Source organism: Microcaecilia unicolor, chromosome 3 (genome assembly GCF_901765095.1).
Source record: "Microcaecilia unicolor chromosome 3, aMicUni1.1, whole genome shotgun sequence".
NCBI classification, from domain to species: Eukaryota; Metazoa; Chordata; class Amphibia; order Gymnophiona; family Siphonopidae; genus Microcaecilia; species Microcaecilia unicolor.
This window is the reverse complement of record NC_044033.1, coordinates 30,936,929-30,955,230: the sequence shown is the minus strand read 5'-3', so window position 1 is coordinate 30,955,230 and position 18,302 is coordinate 30,936,929. Positions and strand designations below refer to the sequence as shown.

The 18,302-nt window shown below is 43.0% G+C and overlaps 1 protein-coding gene across 1 annotated transcript in view; it reads right to left on the bottom strand.

Annotated features, from left to right (window-relative positions):
• PRKCE (protein kinase C epsilon) overlaps positions 1-18,302 on the bottom strand; it is a 915,268-nt gene that overhangs the window by 620,442 nt on the left and 276,524 nt on the right. The window contains exon 2 of the mRNA XM_030195809.1: positions 16,365-16,431. Coding sequence (XP_030051669.1) covers positions 16,365-16,431 — 67 coding nt within the window. The remainder of the gene's footprint in view (positions 1-16,364; positions 16,432-18,302) is intronic.

Genomic DNA, 18,302 nt, shown 5'->3' with positions numbered 1-18,302 from the left:
TGTCTACCTGACCTTGATTTGTCTCTGCCATTTTCAGGGCACAGACCGTAGAAGTCTGCCCAGAACAAAGCCCACCCCCTAACCACCAGCCCCGCCTCCCCCCACCGGCTCCGCCACCCAATCTCAGCTAAGCTTATGAGGATACCTTCCTTCCGAACAGGATTCCTTTATGTTTATCCCACGCATATTTGAATTCCGTTACTGTTTTCATCTCCACCACCTCCCGCTTAGCACTGATCTTTTCCAGTGCCCGTTTTCAGAACCATTTATATTTGCCCTATATATAGGCCTAAAAGAGATTGCAGGTCATCCAGAACATAGCAGAATGCCTGGGAGAAGGGAAAGCATGTGACCCTGTTAAAGCGACAAAAATCGAAGAAAACAATCCTCCGCACTGGTCAAGCCAAAGGAAAAAGTCGCAGCGAAGGAGACAGAAAAGATGATGGCAAAAAAAACTTCTACTGGGCTCTACAAAGTTCACAGCGTAAGTTTAATTCTAAAAATGTGGACTCGACACGAGTCGTGTTTCGGCCGCTCAGGCCTGCCTCAGGAGTCCCCCCTGTATGTTGTTGCTTAAATAATTTCTGGAAGACGTAACAATCTTCTGAAAAAATGAACTGGTAGCAAACCTGGCTTAGGAGTGAGGTTCATTCCTGTCATGGAATGCACAAAACTAACCCATTTGGATAAATTGCCCCCTGTCGGAAACAGGAAGTTGCGTCAGATGAGGGGCGGAAGATTCAGAGGAAAGTCTCCTGCTTCAGCCAGAGGCAGATTGGGACTGCCGGTGAAGCAGGAGCCTTTCCTCTGGCTCTTCCGTATGTGCAGGATGTCAGACTCACAGAAACAGAAGCCTGCGCAGCCTTCTTCATGGAATGTTGCTAGTGGAATAGCAACATTCCATGTAGAATCTCCAATAGTAGCAACACTCCATGTAGAATCTCCAATAGTATCTATTTTATTTTTGTTACATTTGTACCCCGCGCTTTCCCACTCATGGCAGGCTCAATGCGGCTTACATGGGGCAATGGAGGGTTAAGTGACTTGCCCAGAGTCACAAGGAGCTGCCTGTGCCTGAAGTGGGAATCAAACCCAGTTCCCCAGGACCAAAGTCCACCACTCTAACCACTAGGCCATTCCTCCACTACATTTAGTTGTAATCTCTAGAATCAGGTACCTGTTTTGTAAGCTTGTGATGTATCCAGCGTAGAAACATTTACTAAAGGGGTTCTCAACCCAGGCCTTGGGACATATACAGCCAGTCTGATTTTCAGGAAATCTAAAACGAATATGCAAGAGACAGGTTGGCATGTACTGCCTCCCCTTGTATGTAAATCTATCTAACGCATATTCATTGTGGACATCCTGAAAACCTGACTGGCTGGGTATGTACCACATTGAAAACCACTGATCTACAGTGATGATAAATAATTTAAATTATTCTAATGCCAATAAAAGTATTTTAAACCCCCCCTACTGACAACTTCTATGAAATTTACAACAACTCAATACATTATGGCAGATCATCAAAACCATTGGCCCTGTTTACTAAGCCGCGCTAGTGGCGTGTTAGCGTTTTTAGCGCACATTAACCATGTAAATGCCCATAAAATTCCTTTGTAAACAGGGCCCCAAAGGAGATCTTTGCACTGCAACACTCGTTAAACGCAAAAGGCCAAACTCTACAAACGGTGCCTTAAAATAAGCACCGAAAAACCACGTGGGCAGCGTGATTCTATGAACTATGCCTGAAGTTAGGCGTAGTTTATAGAATATGCCCACGTGCCGTTCTTGCAACTAAAATTTAGGCACACCCATTTAGGCCACCTAAAATCAGGCCTACGTTTGGCGATGATCTGGTGTATTCCATAATAGTGCGCATAGTTTTACGAAACACCCACAACCTACCCATTCCATGCCATGACCACACCCCCTTTTCGACTGCACACATTAGAATTTACATGCACCACATTGTAGAATATGCCTAGAAAGTTGTGTGAATAAATACTAATTAAAGCCAATTAGTGCCGCTAATTTGTTGTTCAGTACCAATTATCAGCACTGATTACTTGTTAATCATAAGTACATAGTACATAAGTGTTGCCATACTGGGACAGACCGAGGATCCATCAAGTCCAGTATCCTGTTTCCAACAGTGGCTAATCCACGTCACAAATACCTGGCGAGATCCCAAAACAGTATAATACATGTTATGCTGCTTATCCCAGAAATAAGCAGTGGATTTTCCCAAGTCCATTTTAATAATGGCTTATGGACTTTTCTTTTCAGAAGCTAGCTAAACCTTTTTTTTAAACCCCGCTAAGCTAACAACTTTTACTGCATTCTCTGGCAAAGAATTCCAGAGTTTAATTACATGTTAAGTGAAAACATATTTTCTCCAATTTGTTTTAAATTTACTACTTTGTAGCTTCATTGCGTGCCCCCTAGTCGTAGTATTTTTGGAAAGAGTAAACAAGCGATTCACGTCTACCCATTCCACTCAGTATTTTATATACCTCTATCATATCTCCCCTCAGCCGTCTTTTCTCCAAGCTGAGGAGCCCAAGCCATGCGGCCAAATTAGCGTGCACAACTTAAGGCACCATATATACTGTAGAATTTGGGAGTAACTGTGTAAATTCTTTTCCTCAAGTCTTTAGGACATACCATTACCATTTGCACTAGAAAAAAAGGATGCACACTGCTAACATTAACACTGTCATGGCCAAGTACGGCAAATGCAGCAACCTAAATTATCACTATTTGAACAGTAACTATTTTTGACATTTTAATTATTTCATTTTGGAGTTCTGATTTCCCCTTTAATCAACCTCTCTTACTATAATTCACTCTAATGGCTTAGAGCTGTAAAACCTGGCATGCTTTCATTCTGTCTTATCTAAAGTTTGGTGTAGCCACTGACAAATGTTCATAGTCTATATTCACTCTAGCATGGCGGAGGACAAAAGATCCCCTGAGGACAGCACCACCTGCTCTGTATACCAAGGACAAAGAGAACTAAGTACTTATCAGTATGTATTTTCAAATGCAAAGAACACATTTAGAGCTATAGATACATATAAGAAATCCTACAAATGTACCTAAAATAGGACAACTCCAGCTGCAAGCAAAGAAGCTGGTTATAGTTTTGAATCTGTGTTGTTTCTGCTTTCATCTTAAGCTCTGTTCATCACAATAAAATCTATTCCTAACAAACACAGATGTTGTCTATGGTTTAAAACGCTAGGAATTATCTTACATTTTGGCTATGTCAGCTGTTAGCATATGCAGGTCTGTAATAGGCAATATTTATCAAACCGTAAGGCACACTAGACTGTTTGACATATTCAGTTGTAAGAGAAACTGAAGTTACAAGAAGAAACATTAGGGGCCAGTTCTCTAGGTGCATCTTATCGTCTCTTCGGTCACCTGTCTACACTTTCCTCTCTCTGTCTGCAATTCTCTTCTTCCCTTTTCTCTCTCTCTCCATTCATGATACCCCCTTTCCTCCACTGCTGCTCCTTGTGAGGAGTGGAGGAGTGGCCTAGTGGTGGTCTCAACATCTAGAGGAGCCCAGTTCAAATCCCACTGCTGCTCCTTGTGATCTTGGGCAAGTCACTTAACACTCGATTGCCTCAGGTACAAACTTAGATTGTGAGCCCTCCTGGGACGGAGAAATATCCAGAGTACCTGAATGTAATTCACCTTGAGCTACTACTGAAAAAGCTGTGAGGAAAATCTAAATAAATGAATACAGATTCTAGAATTCTAAAGAATAACAAGATTCCATGCAGAATTTCAAAGTGTAGCAACATTCCATGTAGAACCCCAAACAGTAACAAGATTCTTTGGGGTGGAGGAGTGGCCTAGTGGTTAGAGCACCAGTCTTGCAATCCAGAGGTGGCCAGGGGTTCAAATCCCACTGCTGCGCCTTGTGATCTTGGGCAAGTCACTTAACCCTCCATTGCCTCAGGTACAAACTTAGATTGTGAGCCCTCCAGGGACAGAGAAATAACCAGAGTACCTGAATGTAACTCACCTTGAGCTACTACTGAAAAAGGTGTGTGCAAAATCTAAATAAATATGTGAATGCAAATAAATAAAATTGATGCAAATAAAAACTAACACATGCTTATGGAACAATTAAAATAGAATATAACAAAATAGAACATATTATTACTACAATTTGATATGTCAAGTGCGTTCGACCTAGCAGACCACACACTAATGACCCTGTTCGATAACATGGGAATCAGCAGAGTAGTGGCAGCAGGGTTCAATGGTTTCCTAAGGATCAGATCTACATTGTAAAGATGTCTAACCAGATAGCCTCTTGGATCTCGGAATGTGGGGTACCACAGGGTTCTCCAATATCACCAAAACTGTTCAATGTTATGTTGGTACCACTCAACAAAAAAACTGGAATTAATGGGCTTCAACCCATTCATATATGCAGATGATGTCACCATTTACATACATTTTATAAACAGTATCACAAAAATACTGGATAAAGTTAAAAAAAAGGCCTGGACCTTACGGAAAACTGGGCAACAATCTTCAAACTCAAATTAAACAGAAACAAAACCAAGTTCCTGGTTCTATCCAGCCCACACAATCCCACATCTCTCCAAAATTTCACAATCAACCTCAAACATACCAAATCGAAACATACCTAAAAATACTGGGAATTATTCTCGATAAACATCTATCGCTGGACAGTCAAATATCAGCAGTAACATCAAAATGCTTCAGAACACTATGGAAACTGAGAAGAATTAGAGACTATTTTCCTAGACAATCGTACCGGATAATGGTACAATTAACTATACCATCACAACTAGACTACTGTAATGCAGCATGTGTAGGGTGTAAGAAAAACACACTAAAATCGTTGCAAACCATCCAAAACACGGCAGCAAGACTGATATTCAAGAAGTCGAAATACGAAAGTGCTACTCCACTGCTCGAAATACTACACTGGCTGCCAAATCAAGGCAAGACTACTCTTCAAAGCTAGCACCCTCACTTTCAAGATACTATTTGGAATGGCCCCCAAATATATGCTAGATATGATTGAACTTTCCCCAAGAAATGCAAGTCCAGAAACAGGAGGCTACCTACTTCTTCATCTACCCAACTGCAGAAACATAACATACAAAACCACCTACACAGCAGGATTTAGTTACCTGGGTTCCAAATGGTGAAACACAATACCAAGAGCCGCAAGAAGCATCATTAACTATCTTCAGTTCAGAAAAGAAATGTAACATAGTAACATAGTAGATGACGGCAGAAAAAGACCTGCATGGTCCATCCAGTCTGCCCAAGATAAACTCATGTGTATACCTTACCTTGATTTGTACCTGTATTTCTCAGGGCACAGACCGTATAAGTCTGCCCAGCAGTTTTTCCAGCCTCCCATCACCGGCTCTGGCACAGACCATATAAGTCTGCCCTCCCCTATTTTCGCCTCCGAACTACCAACCCCTCTTCTCCCCACCTGCTCCGCCACCCAATTTTAGCTAAGCTCCTGAGGATCCATTCCTTCTGCACAGGATTCCTTTATGCATATCCCACGCATGTTTGAATTCCGTTACCGTTTTCATCTCCACCACCTCCCGCGGGAGGGCATTCCAAGCATCCACCACCCTCTCCGTGAAAAAATACTTCCTGACATCTTTCCTGAGTCTGCCCCCCTTCAATCTCATTTCATGTCCTCTCGTTCTACCTCTTCAAAAAATTCTATATTTTTATTGTTACATCTGTACCCCGCGCTTTCCCACTCATGGCAGGCTCAATGCGGCTTACATGGGGCAATGGAGGGTTAAGTGACTTGCCCAGAGTCACAAGGAGCTGCCTGTGCCTGAAGTGGGAATCGAACTCAGTTCCTCAGGACCAAAGTCCACCACCCTAACCACTAGGCCACTCCTCCACAGCTAACTAAATAAGCTATCAATGTGCTTCCATGTCCTGTTAAACAATATTGTAATTTCACCAAACTGTAAATTGTAAGCCACTTTGAACCGAAACTTGTTTTTGGATAACAGTGGGATATAAGAATGCATAAATTAAAAAATAAACATATAAATAAAAATGAAACAAAAAAAGTAAAGTAAAACCATCAAAATAAGTTTTAAAATATCAGTTATAAAAAGACAGTAAAACTTATATCCTGATTTAAACCATTAGGAGCCATAGGGCAAAACATGGCACGTCTGGCTTTTTATGTGATATTTTATCTATCTTCAATAAAAGAACTTTTATACAGCATCCAAGTTTAATCTGCTTTGCTTCCTACACTCCTGCTGTCTGCACATTGTTTTTGTCTTTCTTTTTCAACTATTCTAACACTGAATATCCAGACTTAATTCAGTCCACAGCTCTTAGCGGCTTAAAAGCTGCTGGCCACCCACAGTAAATGACGGCAGACAAAGACCAACATGGTTTATCCCGTTTGCCTAATATAGTTGATATGACTATAACTGCCACTCTGTGCAGGTTAAGCACTGACCCATGACTTTGTTAAGGGTTGTAACTGCCAGTCCATGTAGATTAAGCTCCCCCCTCCCCAAAGACTTTTTTTTTATTTTTATCTGCCACTCTGTGCAGGTTAAGGACCCCCCCCCCCCCCCCATGATTCTGTTTAGGCTTGTAACTGCCACCCCATGCAGGTTAATGCTCCCCCCATGAGTTTGTTTAGGTTCATAACTGCCACTCCATGTAGGTTAACCCCCCCCCCCCCATGAGTTTGTTTAGGTTTGTAACTGCCACTTTGTGCAGGATAATGCCCCCCCCCCTTGAGTTTGTTTAGATTTGTAACTGCCACTTCATGCAGGTTAATGATCCCCCTGATTCTGTTTAGGTTTGTAACTGCCACTCCTTCCAGGTTAATGATCCCCCCCCCCATGATTCTGTTTAGGCTTGTAACTGCCACTCCATGCAGGTTAATGCTCCCCCCTTGAGTTTGTTTAGGTTCATAACTGCCACTCCATGCAGGTTAACCCCCCCCCCCCCCCCCCCCCCCCCATGAGTTTGTTTAGGTTTGTAACTGCCACTTTGTGCAGGATAATGCCCCCCCCTTGAGTTTGTTTAGGTTTGTAACTGCCACTTCATGCAGGTTAATGTCCCCCCTCCATGAGTTTTTTTAGGTTCGTTACTGCCACTTTGTGTAGGTTAAGCACATACACACAAAACCCAATATTTTAAAAACAATAAAAAGCACACATCAGAACGTAAGAAGAAGACAAATATTAAAACAGTACATGTCAATAAGATAGCCATTTGTCAACAGAAGCTATCAGCAATGTGCATAAGGCAATAATTTTCAGTTTGTTTTCTTTTATTTTCAGCTTTTTTCTTGATATTTGGATTCTTTTCAGTTTGTTTGACACATTTGTTTAAAAAACAAAAACTACATCTCTTAAAAACTAAAACCATAAATTACAAAACTCAAAACATATACGTTTTCAAAGCTTTACGAAAAAAATAACAGTTCATCGAACGTAATTCTAGAAGAAGATTATTCCATAAATGAATTGCCAAAAACAAAAAAGAATGAAAAAATAAAGCCTTGAATCTAACAGACCTAACAGTCGGAAACACCAGAAGTAATTGCAACGCCTAGTAGTAACATAGTAACATAGTAGATGACGGCAGAAAAAAGACCTGCACGGTCCATCCAGTCTGCCCAACAAGACAACTCATGTGTGCTACTTTTTGTGTATACCCTACTTTGATTTGTACCTGTGCTCTTCAGGGCACAGACCGTATAAGTCTGCCCAGCACTATCCCCGCCTCTCAAACTCCAGCCCCGCCTCCCACTACCGGCTCTGCTATCCAATCTCGGTTAAGCTCCTGAGGATCCATTCCTTCTGAACAGGATTCCTTTATGTTTATCCCACGCATGTTTGAATTCCGTTACCGTTTTCATCTCCACCACCTCCCGCAGGAGGGCATTCCAAGCATCCACCACTCTCTCCGTGAAGAAAGTCACAGTAGAATTTAAAATCATCAATAATTGAGACAATTACATTCATTATAAAGGGATCCTACTCATGCTCTTCCTCAAATGTATATTTTTTTATTTTGTTTCTTATATACATTAGTCAATGCAGAAAATGTGAAGAAAGATGCTATATTGGGGAGACATGCCAGATTTTAAAGACAACAATGAACCCTCACAGGCACCACATCAAACACCACAAAGCAAAGCAAGGTGACACCTCTGTGGGTGAGCATTTTTCAGGACCTGACTTTATGGTCAGAATACTAAAAGAAAATTTTGTACCTCACTGTAAGTTACTGTACTTCCCCTAGTCATGTTCCTTGTGTGTGTACTTAACGTCTTACAAACAACTTAAGTGTCTATCAAGTTTTAATAAAACAAGCATAAAACCCGAATGGCTTTGCTTGTGATTGGACTCATAACTGGATTCTTATTTAGCATCCTTGACAAAAGAATAATTTCTAGATACAAGAATGCATTGTTCAAACTTCTTCTACTAACCTATAAATGTATTCACTCTGCTGCTCCCCAGTATCTCTCCACACTCGTCCTTCCCTACACCCCTTCCCGTGCACTCCGCTCCATGGATAAATCCTTCTTATCTGTTCCCTTCTCCACTACTGCCAACTCCAGACTTCGCGCCTTCTGTCTCGCTGCACCCTACACCTGGAATAAACTTCCTGAGCCCCTACGTCTTGCCCCATCCTTGGCCACCTTTAAATCTAGACTGAAAGCCCACCTCTTTAACATTGCTTTTGACTCGTAACCACTTGTAACCACTCACCTCCACCTACCCTCCTCTCTTCCTTCCCGTTCACATTAATTGATTTGATTTGCTTACTTTATTTATTTTTTGTCTATTAGATTGTAAGCTCTTTGCGCAGGGACTGTCTTTCTTCTATGTTTGTGCAGCGCTGCGTATGCCTTGTAGCGCTATAGAAATGGTAAATAGTAGTAGTAGTAGTAGTAGTAGCTTCACACTTTTCAAACTGGTGTAAGAGGGCTGTGCACCAAAACATTCTCACTCACACATGCTATCACCTGGTCAAGATAAGGGAGAAATTAAGCATCTTTCTGAGAAAAATTTCAAAGCAAGGATAAAGACACCTGAAATATCCACAAGGGAAGAACGAGGGGAAAGTTGGCAAAGTAATCAAATATCGTATTTATTAAATATACTGCTAAAATGAAAGCATCTAAGTAGTTCAAAATACATTAATAATAGCAAATAAAAGTGTATACAGACAACAGGCCAAAGCAAAACAAAATTAAGAGGATCCACACAACAGAAGACCTAGAGGGGCATAATCGAAAGGGGCGCCCAAGTTTTCCTGAGGACGTCCTTGCAGGACGTCCCGGTGAAGGGGCGGGGAAACCCGTATTATCGAAACAAGACGGGCGTCCATCTTTCGTTTCGATAATATGGTCGGGGTCGCCCAAATCTTGACATTTAGGTCGCCCTAGAGATGGTCATCCTTAGACTTGGTCGTTTCTGATTTTCGGCGATAACGGAAACTAAGAACGCCCATCGCAGAAACGACCAAATGCAAGCCCTTTGGTCGTGGGAGGAGCCAGCATTCGTAGTGCACTGGTCCCCCTGACATGTCAGGTCACCAACCGGGTACCCTAGGGGGCACTGCAGTGGACTTCAGAAATTGCTACCAGGTACATAGCTCCCTTACCTTGTGTGCTGAGACCCCCAAAACCCACTCCCCACAACTGTACACCACTACCATAGCCCTTAGGGGTGAAGGAGGGCACCTACATGTGGGTACAGTGGGTTTGTGGTGGGTTTTGGAGGGCTCACATTTACCACCACAAGTGTAACAGGTAGGGGGGGATGGGCCTGGGTCCGCCTGCCTGAAGTGCACTGCACCCACTAAAACTGCTCCAGGGACCTGCATACTGCTGCGATGGACCTGAGTATGACATTTGAGGCTGGCACAAAATATTTTTAAAGTTCTTTTTTGAGGGTGGGAGGGGGTTAGTGACCACTGGGGGAGTAAGGGGAGGTCATCCCCGATTCCCTCCGGTGGTTATCAGTTTTGTGCCTTGGTCGTAAGAAAAACTGGACCAGGTAAAGTTGTCCAAATGCTCGTCAGGGATGCCCTTTTGTTTTCATTATGGTGTTAACGCATGCCCAAATTCCGCCTTCATTACGCCTCTGACACCCCCCCCCCCCCCCCCCCGGAACTTTGGTCATCCCCGCGACGGAAAGCAGTTGGGGACGCCCAAAATCGGCTTTCGATTATGCCAATTTGGGCGAACCTGTGAGAAGGACGCCCATCTTCCGATTTGTGTCGAAAGATGGGCGTCGTCCTCTTTTGAAAATAAGCCTGCTATTGTACAATGTCAAATGAAATCTCTAAAATCATAGCATTAAGTAGCTAAAAATTACATCTAAGACGCAAACAGTATGCTGGATACCGTCAGTAGGGCAGACTACTACTACACAAGAAAGCATTAAACTATGACTGGAATGTTTTAAAACATACATTAAAATATCCAATCAGCTACGGTAAATTACAGGAAGGGAAAATTAGATAAAGTTGCAGTTGGAGAGAAGAAGATTCACAGGAAACATGAGAAAGATTTCTTTAATTAGAGGGTACAGCAGGGGTGTAGCCAGACAACAGATTTTGGGTGGGCCTAGGCAAGAAGCGGGTGGGCACCAAATGTTCTCCCCCCCCCCCCCCCCCCCCCCCCCCCCCCACCAAAAAATATCTCAGCTGGTGGGAAAATGCTTCTCTCCACCTTGATAGTCTGCAACAGGCATGCGCTGAAAACTGAGCATGCACAGGTGCTGGTATCGTGGAGAGCAGCATTTTCATTACCATCAGGGGGAAGTCTTCAGCTGGCAGAGCCTGGGATCCCCACAGCTACTTCTAAACATGTGCTACTGTTGGGTGGGCTTGAGCCCTAAGTGGGTGGGCCCCGGCCCACCCAGGCCCACCTGTGGCTACGCCACGGGGGTACAGGATGTCTAGAATAATGTACCAAGAGAGCTGCTGAAAATCTGTATGGTACAAGAATTCAAGCAATCTTGGGACCGATGTAAAGGACTGTAGTAGAATCTGGGTTAGGAGGTTGCAAAATTACAAACTCGATCACCTTTGCATCCAGGAAGAGAGGGGGCGTGTCAAGACAGCGGCCTGAACACACTTGCTGATCGACCGATATTGCTTGCTGGCGTTTGCTTCAAATTATTTCGTCTTAATATATGCCTCACACTAAGAGAAAGGGGACAGTGAAGGGCCAAACGCGGTTGCCCAGAACTTCATCCCCGATTCAGCAGACAATATTTATTTATTTATTGCATTTGTATCCCCACATTTTCCTACCTTTTTGCAGGCTCAATGTGGCTTACAATACTTCATGAATAGTGAAAATATATTAGAAAATAGACATTTAGTGTTACAGGAGAATCTTGGGTAACATGATAATGATAAAACATGACAGTAATATAACAAGTTCTGAATATATGTGGAGGAGTGGTGTATGTTCACATTTGTTGATCTTTGTGGTATGCCTTATTAAAGAGATGGGTCTTCAGTAGTTTGCGGAAGTTGGTTAGTTCATAGATCGTTTTTAAGTTGCGCGGCAGTGCGTTCCATTACTGTGTACTCAAGCAGGTGAAGTTTGACGCATGCATTAGTTTGTATTTTAGACCTTTGCAGTTGGGGAAGTGCAGGTTAAGGAATGTGCGGGATGATCTTTTAGCGTTCCTGGGTGGTAAGTCTATCAGGTCTGACATGTAGGCTGATGCTTCTCCGTGAATGATTTTGTGAACTAGGGAGCATATTTTGAACGTGATGCGTTCTTTAAGTGGGAGCCAGTGTAGTTTTTCTCGTAGGGGTTTAGCACTTTCATATTTTGTTTTACCGAATATGAGTCTGGCTGCAGTGTTCTGGGCTGTCTGGAGTTTCTTGATTATTTGCTCTTTACAGCCAGCGTAGAGTGCGTTGCAGTAGTTTAGATAGATCGATATGCAATCGGAATCCCAATTACCGGACTGGATGAACCCGAGCTGAGAGCCGAAGGAGGAGCGAAGACTCTCTTGGGATTAGAAACATCGCTACCACCTCCGGATAATAATCCTCCTCCGTGTCCAGTGTTTCTTGGGTGGAGAGCGGAGGCCCAGGCTGAATCAGAAGTCGAAATCGGCTGGACCTCGAACGGCGCCACACCCACCCAGACCGCGGGGGAAACGAACTTGGAGATTTTTTTCTCCCACGGAGATTACTCTGGAGGCATTTGGAAAGCTTTACAAGATTTAAATAAGGTGGTCTCTAAAACTGCTCAAGACACTTCTCAACTTGTAAGTAAAGTCGATTCTTTAACAATTTCATTAGAAAAGATTAACAGGAATTATTAATGCAAACGCAACAAATGCAGCAAGAGCTGAAAAATTTAAAAACTACTACTGAGGTTTTGATAACTGATAAATCTATGATACATAGGAAGAGTGGAGGAGTGGCCTAGTGGTTAGGGTGGTGGACTTTGGTCCTGGGGAACTGAGGAAGTGAGTTCCATTCCCACTTCAGGCACAGGCAGCTCCTTGTGACTCTGGGCAAGTCACTTAACCCTACATTGCCCCATGTAAGCCGCATTGAGCCTGCCATGAGTGGGAAAGCGTGGGGTACAAATGTAACAAAAATAAAATAGATACTATTGGAGATTCTACATGGAATGTTGCTATTCCACTAGCAACACTCCATGTAGAAGTCTGCGCGGCCACATTGGTGATCTGCAAGGGCCAACTTCTAGATGGAATGTTGCTAGTGGAATAGCAACATTCCATGTAGAATCTCAAATAGTAGCAACAGTGGAGGAGTGGCCTAGTGGTTAGGGTGGTGGACTTTGGTCCTGGGGAACTGAGGAACTGAGTTCGATTCCCACTTCAGACACAGGCAGCTCCTTGTGACTCTGGGCAAGTCGCTTAACCCTCCATTGTCCCAGGTACAAATAAGTACCTGTATACAATATGTAAGCCGCATTGAGTCTGCCATGAGTGGGAAAGTGTGGGGTACAAATGTAACAAAAATAAAATAGATACTATTGGAGATTCTACATGGAATGTTGCTATTCCACTAGCAACATTCCATGTAGAAGGCTGCGCAGGCTTTTGTTTCTGTGAGTCTGACGTCCTGCGTATGTGCAGGACGTCAGACTCACAGAAGCAGAAGCCTGTGCAGCCACCTTGGTGATCTGCAAGGGCCGACTTCTACATGGAATGTTGCTAATGGAATAGCAACATTCCATGTAGAATCTCAAATAATAGCAACAGTGGAGGAGTGGCCTAGTGGTTAGGGTGGGGGACCTAGTTCCAGGGAAACTGAGGAACTGAGTTTGATTCCCACTTCAGGCACAGGCAGCTCCTTGTGACTCTGGGCAAGTCACTTAACCCTCCATTACCCCATGTAAGCCGCATTGAGCCTGCCATGAGTGGGAAAGCACAGGGTACAAATGTAACAAAAATAAAATAGATACTATTGGACATTCTACATGGAACGTTGCTATTCCACTAGCAACATTCCATGTAGAAGCCTGCGCGGCCACATTGCAAGGGCCAACTTCTATATGGAATGTTGCTAGTGGAATAGCAACATTCCATGTAGAATCTCAAATAGTAGCAACAGTGGAGGAGTGGCCTAGTGGTTAGGGTGGTGGACTTTGGTCCTGGGGAACTGAGGAACTGAGTTCCATTCCCACTTCAGGCACAGGCAGCTCCTTGTGACTCTGGGCAAGTCACTTAACCTTCCATTGCCCCATGTAAGCCGCATTGAGCCTGCCATGAGTGGGAAAGCACAGGGTACAAATGTAACAAAAATAAAATAGATACTATTGGACATTCTACATGGAACGTTGCTATTCCACTAGCAACATTCCATGTAGAAGCCTGCGCGGCCACATTGCAAGGGCCAACTTCTATATGGAATGTTGCTAGTGGAATAGCAACATTCCATGTAGAATCTCAAATAGTAGCAACAGTGGAGGAGTGGCCTAGTGGTTAGGATGGTGGACTTTGGTACTGAGGAACTGAGTTCGATTCCCACTTCAGGCACAGGCAGCTCCTTGTGACTCTGGGCAAGTCACTTAACCCTCCATTGCCCCATGTAAGCCGCATTGAGCCTGCCATGAGTGGGAAAGTGCGGGGTACAAATGTAACAAAAACAAAAAAAATAAGATAGAATAGAGAACTTTAACAGATGTTTGAACCTGAGAATATTGAATTTTCCTTTAGCACTTGGAATGAGCCCAGTGGATTAAAAAAAAAAAATACCTACAGGAACTATTACTATATCCAGCTTCAGCTATACCTCCATTTAATAAGATTTACTACTTGCCGATACCCTCACAGTCTGAAGCTAGGCCTAATGGCGCAGAACCAATATTCTCAAGGAATTTGCCTTTAAACCAACAAAATACACAAGGAATTCAGGACATTTCAGTATTACTAGAAGAATCCATTTCTGAAGTGCCACAACGTCGAACCTTAATAGTTTCATTCGTATTTGAACAAGACTTGAATTCTGTGATGAAGATATACTTCAAAAATTCTTTAAAAACATTTTGTGGTCAAAGAATTTGGATTTTTCCAGATGTTACTAAAACAACACAAGATTGAAGGAAACAATTCTTGGCTCTTAGAGAACAGACAAGGGCTTTGGGTGCAACATATCTTCTAGCATATCCTTGCAACTGTCTAGTAAAATACATGTCTTTTTTGAACCGCCCCAGCTTAAAATATTCCTAGAAATGAAAAAGCTATCCATGAAACCAAAGGAGCAAGAGAAGGTCAACTGATTATTTATAGAATTTAATGGGAACACAGGCCAGGCCATTTACTACTGTTGTTCTAGAATATTCTTATTTTGATCGCCTAGTCTATTAATCACCCCCCTCAAAATATTGTGGTCTAAAGAATTGAAAAATTGATGTAAATACTACCGTGACATGTTACTTTATTAGTTCTATTCAATCATATGTGCTATATTTAAAATCAAATTACAGCTCAATGTATCTTTAATAATATTTAAGTCATGTTCATCAGATATATGTTTACCAGACAAGCACAGCATACTATTTGACGTACTAATTACTATTGGTCAACATATGATTCTAGCAAACTGGAAAAATTCGACCTATCTAAATGAACATTTTTGGTGGCAATCAGTCTTGTTATACAAGTATGAGTCAACCTCTGCGCAACTTATGGGAACTCTGACCAAGAAGAATTCAATATGGACTCCTCTCAAAGACTATATATACACATTACAGTGCTAGACAATACTAGCTTGATATTTATGTTATCATTACCTTATGATGCTCCTTCCTCTGCATAAATTTCTATATAATTTGTTATATTGTTATTATATCTTCTAAAAATCAATAAAATATCTTGGAAAAAAAGTTCTATTCAATCTTTTCAATGTATTTCCATCGTGTAAAGATTGTAAAAACGCGAAAATAAAATAATAATTAAAAAAACCTTTTGCATTCATGGGCAAAAATGATAAAGAGAGAATAATAGGATGGATAAAGGACACTTGACCTAATAACATTGCAGACTACAGGGTACCTACATCTGAACAGGCTACAATTCCCCCGCCCCCCCCCTCCCAAAAAAAAAGAAAAATAAAACAATCAAATCAATGGTGGTAGTTTCAAAATGACCTGCACCAATCTCACTAGGGGCCCTGTTTACTAAGGCGCATTAGCGTTTTTAACGTGCCTATAATTATCATGAACGCTGTGTACGCGCCTATTGGGATACTGTGGGCGCGTATGTGGTTAACGTGTCTATAATGCAGCTTAGTAAACAGGGCCCTAGTTTTATTAGTTATTTAGACTATTACAAAGACTGTTGGTGAGACATGAGAAGAAGAAGGTATTAGCTATTTTAAAAAAGGCTCATAGTAGACCTTTCTCTATTAGTAGTAATAGTATATATATATATATGTTTTACATTCCTTTCAAAGTCAGAAAAGGCATCCATCACGTCACCCATGACAAGACTCTTCTACAATGTAAGAAAACTTCCAAGATAATACATATTCTTGATAACAAGCCTAATATTAAACCACCATTTATATATAGTTGTAGGGATAACAGGTGCATGCAATTACTTCATACTGATACATAATAATATGGTCCATTAACTTCCTGGCACTGAGTTTTGGATTACCCAACACAAAATCAGTTAACAAAAACAGATATGCCAAAACTAATAATGTCAATTTTAATTAGCTTTTGGTTTCAAAATCTAGATCAACTAATTGGAATGTACTAGGAAGAGTTTCCAACAACGAACGAGTTCACCAGCCAAATGAAAATGACAAAATTTGAACAGTCTTACCTTCTTCACCAGAAGAACCTGAAAGGTCTATGATTACAAATACTCTCCCCTCTGGCTCCAAGTCAATCTGCAAAGGAGAGGAAAAGGTACCATTTAGACCTGCTTCATTACCAAGATAACCGAAGAGACATCTAGTTAAGGGGTTTCAACTTCCTGAGCTCTTAAAATGCAAGAGATATACTACAAATGACAATTTGATATCTTAAAGAGCTATCTGCATACATAACAACAGGGGTGTAGCCTCTATGGGGCCACGGAGGCCTGGGTCCCCGTAGATTTTGCCCTGGACCCCCCTGCCGACGACTCTCTCAACCCCCCTCCCGCCGCCAACCCGCCATCGCCGTCTGTTAACTTTGCTGGTGGGGGACCCCAACCCCCGCCAGCCGAAGTCTTCTTCCTTCGTTTGGTTTCTGAGTCTGACGTCCTGCACGTACAACATGCAGATCGCAAGGCTTCATTCTGTTTCTGTGAGTCTGACGTTCTGCATGTTGTACGTGCAGGACGTCAGACTCAGAAACCAAACAAAGGAAGAAGACCGTCTGGCAGGGGTTGGGGTCCCCGCCAGCAAAGGTAGGTGACGGCAGGCGGGGGGGGGTCGAGAGGGTCATTGGCAAGGGGGTCAAAGTTGTTGTTGGTGGTGCTGGCGGCAGCGGGGGGTGTCAGCAATGGCGACGGGGGGGGGGGGGTCGGCAATGGCGACCGGGGGGGGGGGGTCGGTGGCGCCGGGGAGGGGGTTAAAATGTGCCCCCTCACCTCGGGCTCTGGACCCCCTCCCGCCGGTCTGGCTACGCCCCTGTATAACAATTGGCTTCATGCAATAACTACTTTTATTATAGGGGCCCTTTTACTAAGGTGCGCTGAAACATGGGCTGCGCTAGTGTAGGTGCGTGTTTTGGGCATGCACAGATCCATTTTTCAGCGTGCCTGTACAAAAGGCCTTTTTAAAGTTTTGCTGAAAATGGACGTGTGGCAAAATAAAAATTGGCACACGAGTCCATTTTGGGTCTGAGACCTTACCGCCAGCCATTGACTTAGCGGTAAGGTCTCACTCGGTAACTCTGCAGTAATCGTCTATGCGTGGACAATGACGATTACCGCCCGGTTTCTGCCACGCACCAGAAAATAAAAACGATTTTCCGGCACACGTAGCGAACGCGCATCAAAAATGAAATTGCCACAAGGGCCACATGGTAGCCAGGCGGGTAACTCCAAATCGAGAGAGGAAGAAAGTGCTGTGTAAAAGGCAAAACTACAAAATAGGGTTTTAATGCAATACTCCTGTACAAAACTAAACGTAACAGAAAGGGGGTAATTGTATAACAGAGTGCCTCCATTTTGATGTCCCAAGGCTGTGCAGGTGGCACCTATTCTGGCACCCTGATTCCTTTCTAGAATAGTAACATAAACCCACACGGGTACACTTAAACTTTGGCACAACCATTTACGGCAGGTCAATGACTTGCGTAAGTAGGTATGCCTCAGCACGCCATGCAACGCGCATAATTAACAAATTGCATCTGTAAGTCGGAGACGTACCCATGCCCCTCTCATGTGTAGGCCCCTTGCGGTTACACACTCTAGCATTTATGTGCTCTCTTACAGAACAGTATATAGTGCACTTATGTGCATAAAAGTTGCTCTTCCGTGCACTTACACACACAAGACACACGCAACTGCACACATCCAACTACAGCATTGCCTGTAAAGAGCGTATGTTGGTAAGGCAAGCTTGGAAACCCAACAGTGGAGATAACCAAAATATCCAAGGTCCTTGAAAAAGTCCTTTATTAACAAACTATGCTATTCACAGTTCATAGTGGGACTCGACATGGTAAGGCAAGCCGACAGCCCAATCAGTTCTTTGGATGAATATGCTTCACGGCCAGTGCTAGACACGATGGGGCCCAGGGCAGGTGCTAGGGAGTGGGCCCCAAAGCC